The 5,945-nt window shown below is 36.7% G+C and overlaps 1 protein-coding gene across 1 annotated transcript; it reads right to left on the minus strand.

Annotated features, from left to right (window-relative positions):
• Positions 1-2,009: 2,009 nt before the first annotated feature.
• On the minus strand, positions 2,010-4,241 carry LOC107472499 (uncharacterized). Its single transcript, XM_021134537.2, has 2 exons — positions 2,865-4,241; positions 2,010-2,354 (listed from the first exon to the last, which is right to left on the minus strand). Exons 1-2 carry the CDS (start codon positions 4,239-4,241, stop codon positions 2,010-2,012), a joined length of 1,722 nt encoding a protein of 573 aa, XP_020990196.2.
• Positions 4,242-5,945: the final 1,704 nt, after the last annotated feature.

The following is a 5,945-nucleotide window of genomic DNA, read 5'->3' on the forward strand; positions in this document are numbered from 1 at the left end:
GAGGCGTCGACTAGGTACATTCTGCTTCTGAAGTTGCTGAGGTGGTGACTTGGGTCGGTGGTGCCGTCGTAGAGATCCATATCGGGTGGTTTAAAGTTTTGCGGTACCTTTTCCTTCATGATCTCTTGCGTGAAGGGATCATGGTTGCCTTCGGGGGTGGGGCCGCGGTCTGACCGATCTTTCAGGTTGGCCTCTATTTTCCGCAGTTTTTCTTCTAATTCTCTGCGCTTGCGAGCTTCCCTTCTCAGATCTTGTTTAGTTTCTTTTTGCTTTTTTATGTCCTCTTCGAGTTGTTTTAGTCGGTTTTGTTGTGCCCGGACAGCTTCTAGAATTTCCGAGCTCTTTTCTTTTTCGGGATTTCGTGGATCTTTGTTTGGGAGTGTCGTCTTTGGGCGATTCTGTTTGTTTCCTCCTGGAGTGCGTGGTGATAGAGGGCTGTCCGGTCTTTCTCCGGTGTCAACTTCCTCCTCTTGTTCTGATGCCGCGCGGTCATTGTTGGAGGGGTCGTCCGCCATGGTAAAGGGATGACTTCCAGGTCCCCGGCAACGGCGCCAATGTTCCGGGGGTTACCTGAAACGAGTAGCTCGGACGTCTTGGTGAGGCCCGAGGTGGGGGTCAGGGACCCGAGCTTGATATGTGGAGTGGTTGGTGGTTGTACCTGCAATGACACTCCGATGCTTAAGTTAGCATGGGTCCAAGCAGATATCGAGTAGAATTAGAGTATGAGTTATACCTGGGTGCTCCAGTGTATTTATAGTAGTTGGCTGTGATCTTCCCTGGATAAGATATTCTTATCTTATCTTATCTTTTGGGAGTTTTATCCCTATCTTTGCAGAACCGCCTTTCCTAGGCCTTTTCGGCCTTTAGGTTTTGGGCTTCGTTCCTTTTTGATGGGCCTTCTTAGCTTATTTGTCCGAGGTCCGACCTCAGGCGTGGGCCTTGGGACGAGGTCGGACCTTTCTATGATCTTACCGAGTTTGGGGAGCTCGGTCAGGGTATGAACAAGTTTAATCCATCTTTTCTTTACTAATGATGTCACATCAGCAATTCTAATGACTTGGCAAAAGATGAAAATCAATCAATCACTATTTAGTAAAATGCTTTAAAAAAATTAAAACAAAAAACTCTTATCTATTATTATTCAATTGAAATATCAAGTACTAATTAAATGCAATAAACATACATTAAAAGTGTCATAATAATAATAATAATTATAAAAAATTTCAGTTACAGATATTCAAATTCTACAACTTATGCATATTAAGATTATTATTACTCTTCATTTCTTAATCTCTCATACTAATTGTCAAAAATTTCTTAAATTTAATATAACATTTTTATATGTTTTTCATTCTCATTCAATTTTATTTTTTTAATTATTTACAAACAAAAAAACTGCAAGAAAAGACAGTGTAGCCATTAATGCAAATCAAAAAATAAAAAAAATAAAAATACAGTTTTGTGTAACTATAATATAAATAACTTATGTCTTTTTAAAAATAAATAAATTCAAAATTTCTTTATAATATGTTCTCTAAAATATTTTTAATCCGCGCATTGCGCGGGTCTCACTCTAGTTAAATTTATTAGAACATCAAATACTCCAAATTTCCATGAAATATTTTACGCGCGTTCACCAAATTGATGTGCCTTTTACATTTATAAAAAAGGAATATTAGAGGGTTATCAGAATTCATTAATTTTGTCCATCAAGATTTAAAATATAGGCTAAAGTATATTATTAGATTACTAAACTAAATAGATTGATAGTTAAAAATAATGGCCCAACAATAAATTGTGATGTCTTTCTATTTCTCTTTATAAAATGTGATATCTCTATTGGGGTGAGTCCTCTATATTGTTTACAATAGTTGAAAAATTAAACGTGTCTGTTCGATAATATATACAAGGTATACAAGGTATTTTTAACAAAATCTATAAGTTCTACAAAATATCATTCCCATATACCATCATTGATGAATTGTAAGCTTTCTAGTGCATCAACGAACCTATTTTGCTTGTGACTTTTGTTCTTGTACCCTTGCGATCCTCTTCTTTTCTATATTGTTCATTTTTTCGTCAAAAGTAGTCAATTTGTAATCTGGAGGAATTGCAAATAGGTCTTGGCTATCATCTATCATACTACTTGGTTCAACAAAAGAAGATGACCGTGAGGGGGCTTTAATCCACTGAAACCACGACGATGATGAGGATTGCGTCAATGAAGGGTTATTATCTTCACCGGCACTAGTAGGACTTGATGGTGCTGATTCAAACTCATCTTTATTTTGTAATTCTTCAAACTTTGTAAATGTAACCAGTACTCTAACTGTGGAAATCACAGGGATGGAGACCTGCATTTGCCATGATAATCATTTTTATTATAACACAAAAGGAGAAAAGGCCTAATGTAACCATGAGAATAACACAAAATTTAATGCATGACAAAGACAAAAAATTCTGTTTTCCCAAATTATAAATCTTATGCATTTACAAAGTTTACTTCCCACAATATTTGTATAATTACTGCTATAGTGCTACGTTTGGTTTTCCATAAAAATAGGGGGGAACTATATGGATGAGTTTTATGTGTAAAATTTACATATCAAGTTTTTTTAGTAAAGTGTACAAGATCAACAAGAATTTTATTATTAGATGACAAAATAATAGTTTGTTTAAAGTTTGCATGATTGATAAGCTTAATATGAGACACGAATTTCTCCCCAGCGTGTAAGAAATCATGGAATACAAAGTGGAAAGCAATAGGTAAATAGAAATCGCACATGAAAGATTTTAAAGCTCTAATGTTGTTCCAATAAGTTTTAGATATTTTGTAAATATTCAAAGAAGATGCACACACACACCTTAACCGGAAAAGTATCTTTAGGAAGTTTTGTTGTGAGGACTTCCCGCACACGACGAACTGCTTTAACTTTTTCGGACAAAATGTCAAGCAACGGGAACAATTCTTCAATTTTCAGTGGATAATTTTGTGAAAGCCACAGAGAAGGGTTCATTCCTTTCTTAAATACTTCATCACTCCCATTACCATTACCAACACTACTTCCACCAGAACTAGCATTTGTTTTATTCCCCTTTTCTTTATGCCCTACACTACGCCCTTTCTTTTCTTTTTTTCCATGACCTTTATGACCGTTATTCTCTTCTGTTGAATTCAGTGCAACTTCCAATTGCTTTCTCTCTTCAGGTGTCAAAACCTCATCCAGCTCCTTGTTGCTCTGTTCCTTATTACATTGTCTAGAAGCTAGCTCGATGTCGGGTGGAGCTCCTGGAATGCTTTTGGATTTCACACTTAGAATGACATTCTGCATGTCATAGACCTTCGCCTTCCATGACCCGACCGATTCCTTCCTCTCCTTTCGCCTCCACGTCAGCTGCGGAACAAGAACAGCCTGGCTCACATCAATTGCAACACTCACGACTTTGTTGTCTCTGTACTTTCTAGCCAGAACTTGTCGAATCTCTCTATCACTTGGTTTCGAAGGCCCAGGAAGCTTAGAAGTAACAATCAATTCCTTCTTCTTGTGGGAAAGAACACACAGCGATCCGGGGACTCTCTTTCCATCTTCTGAACCATCGCCAAGAAAAAGAATGCTTTGATCAGACCGCTTGATTTTCAAGCCGTCGAAACCGGCCAATGTCATATCTGCCCTCATATTAGCACCCTTTTTCCAAATCTTGTAAGTATCCGAAGGCGCAATCTTTGAGATAAAAGGTATGACAGAACTCTCAAAATGGAACGTAATCTCCATATAGAAGTCCCTCATCCTTCTTAGAGTCCCTGCATAACGAGGCAACCTCCTATGCCATTTCTCATCCAAATCATTCCAAGAATTTTTTATCATAGACATTGCTATCTTGTCTCTTTTGTTGATTATGGCTTCTCTAAGAGCACTCCACCCTTGCTTGTTCTTCAAGTAAACGTTGGCGCCGGCAGCCATCAGCATCTCTGTGGCCACCAAGTCACCGAGCTTTGCAGCAACGTGGAGAGGGGTGTCCCCGTTCTCTACATTGCGCCCATTCACCACCGCGGCAATAATATCGGCCTTCTCTTCCTCTTTTCGTGAAGCCTCCTCGCTCCGAATCTCATACGGATTACTAAGTTTTGGAAGACCTGCAAGTATCTCCTTGAGTGTAGTATAATCCTTCGTTATGATGGCCTTGTGCACAACACTATTTCTATTATCTGCAACAGATATTGAGGCACCATTGCTTGCCATGCCTCAACACTATTCGGGGAGGTACGATATTTGAATCCCAAGATAATCAATCATCAAATGTAGAAACACCAAACTTGATAATTAACAACTTGATATTTAAAAGAAAAAAATTTATTAATGTAAATAAAAAAATCATTAATCAGAACTACAATCGATAAAACCAAGCATTTAATGAGGTATAACTTTTCTGGAGAGGAAACTTGAGAAAAGAAACATTCAAGAAAAAAGAATGTGAAGAGGGGAGAGTTCAAGGAGAAAATTGGGGGGAAACATTTACTTATAATGGAGATACTATAATGGGAACTAAAAGTGAGGCACACAAAGATACTTGATTTTGATTGCTAAAAGTTTAAAAATAGAGACGTTTATTATGGAGGCATCAATAGAAACGAGGTAGACGAGCAGGACTTCAATTCGATCTCATTTAAGGAAAAAAAAAAAAAGTGAACTTATTATTTTTATACCAAAGAGGATTTTTCTTTCCCGACGGGGCAAACAATAATAATGACCCTTATGAACCAGCATTTTATTTTATCTAAATAAAAAATAGGTTATATATATAATATATTCTAATATAATTATATAAGGTAAATTGGGAGCATTTATCCATTTAATCTTCATTAGGTACTTCGTTGTTAGTGCAAACAAGACCATTTATCTATTCTAATGCATAAAAAAAATCAAATTAATGTTATAGTAAGTGAATGATATATAAATTTTTAAGTTTATAAGAATATAGACAAAATATATATTTAAATAATTACATTTATACTATCATAAAAAATAGTATTTATATAATTAATCTAACCTCAATCTCATAATTTCTAAGCACTAAATTAATTAACTATATAAAAAATATATTATAAAAAACGTTAATTCATATAAAAGGTCTAAATTTTTATATAGCATGCACATGTCTTATTTGTTGATCAAATTTTGTTCCATGTAAATCTATTATCTATTGTTTGTTATTGTTCCGGTTCAGTCCACTAAAAAGCCGGGTCCAATTACAACCCACCGATCCGAGCCAGGAGGTGACCTGCATGTCACCTCCCATTCCACAAAGAACTTGGACAACTAGCAGAAGCTTCTAAAAAGATGGGTTTGACCACAAAAGACTCATCTGGATACAAAGTATAAAAGGGGAGAGACCAACCCTTCTTCGGAAGTACGTCACTATTCTTACCCTAATTAGTCGTCTTTGTATGGACATTAACTTAAGCTTCGGGGTGTCTGATGAGCGGATAATTTATACGCTTTTTGGCATTGTTTTTAGGTAGTTTTTAGTAAGTTCAAGCTACTTTTAGGGATGTTTTCATTAGTTTTTATGTTAAATTCACATTTCTAGACTTTACTATGAGTTTTTGTGTTTTTCTGTGATTTCAGGTAATTTCTGGCTGAAATTGAGGGACTTGAGCAAAACTCTGAAAAAGGCTGACAAAAGGACTGCTGATGCTGTTGGAATCTGACCTCCCTGCACTCAAAATAGATTTTCTGGAGCTACAGAACTCCAAATAGCGCGCTCTCAACGGCGTTGGAAAGTAGACATCCAGAGCTTTCCAGCAATATATAATAGTCCATACTTTATTCGGAAATTGACGACATAACTTGGCGTTGAACGCCAAGTACATGCTGCTGTCTGGAGTCAAACGCCAGAACACGTCACGACCCGGAGTTGAACGCCCAAAACACGTCATAACTTGG

The sequence above is a fragment of the Arachis duranensis genome, chromosome 1 (genome assembly GCF_000817695.3).
Source record: "Arachis duranensis cultivar V14167 chromosome 1, aradu.V14167.gnm2.J7QH, whole genome shotgun sequence".
NCBI classification, from domain to species: domain Eukaryota; kingdom Viridiplantae; phylum Streptophyta; class Magnoliopsida; order Fabales; family Fabaceae; genus Arachis; species Arachis duranensis.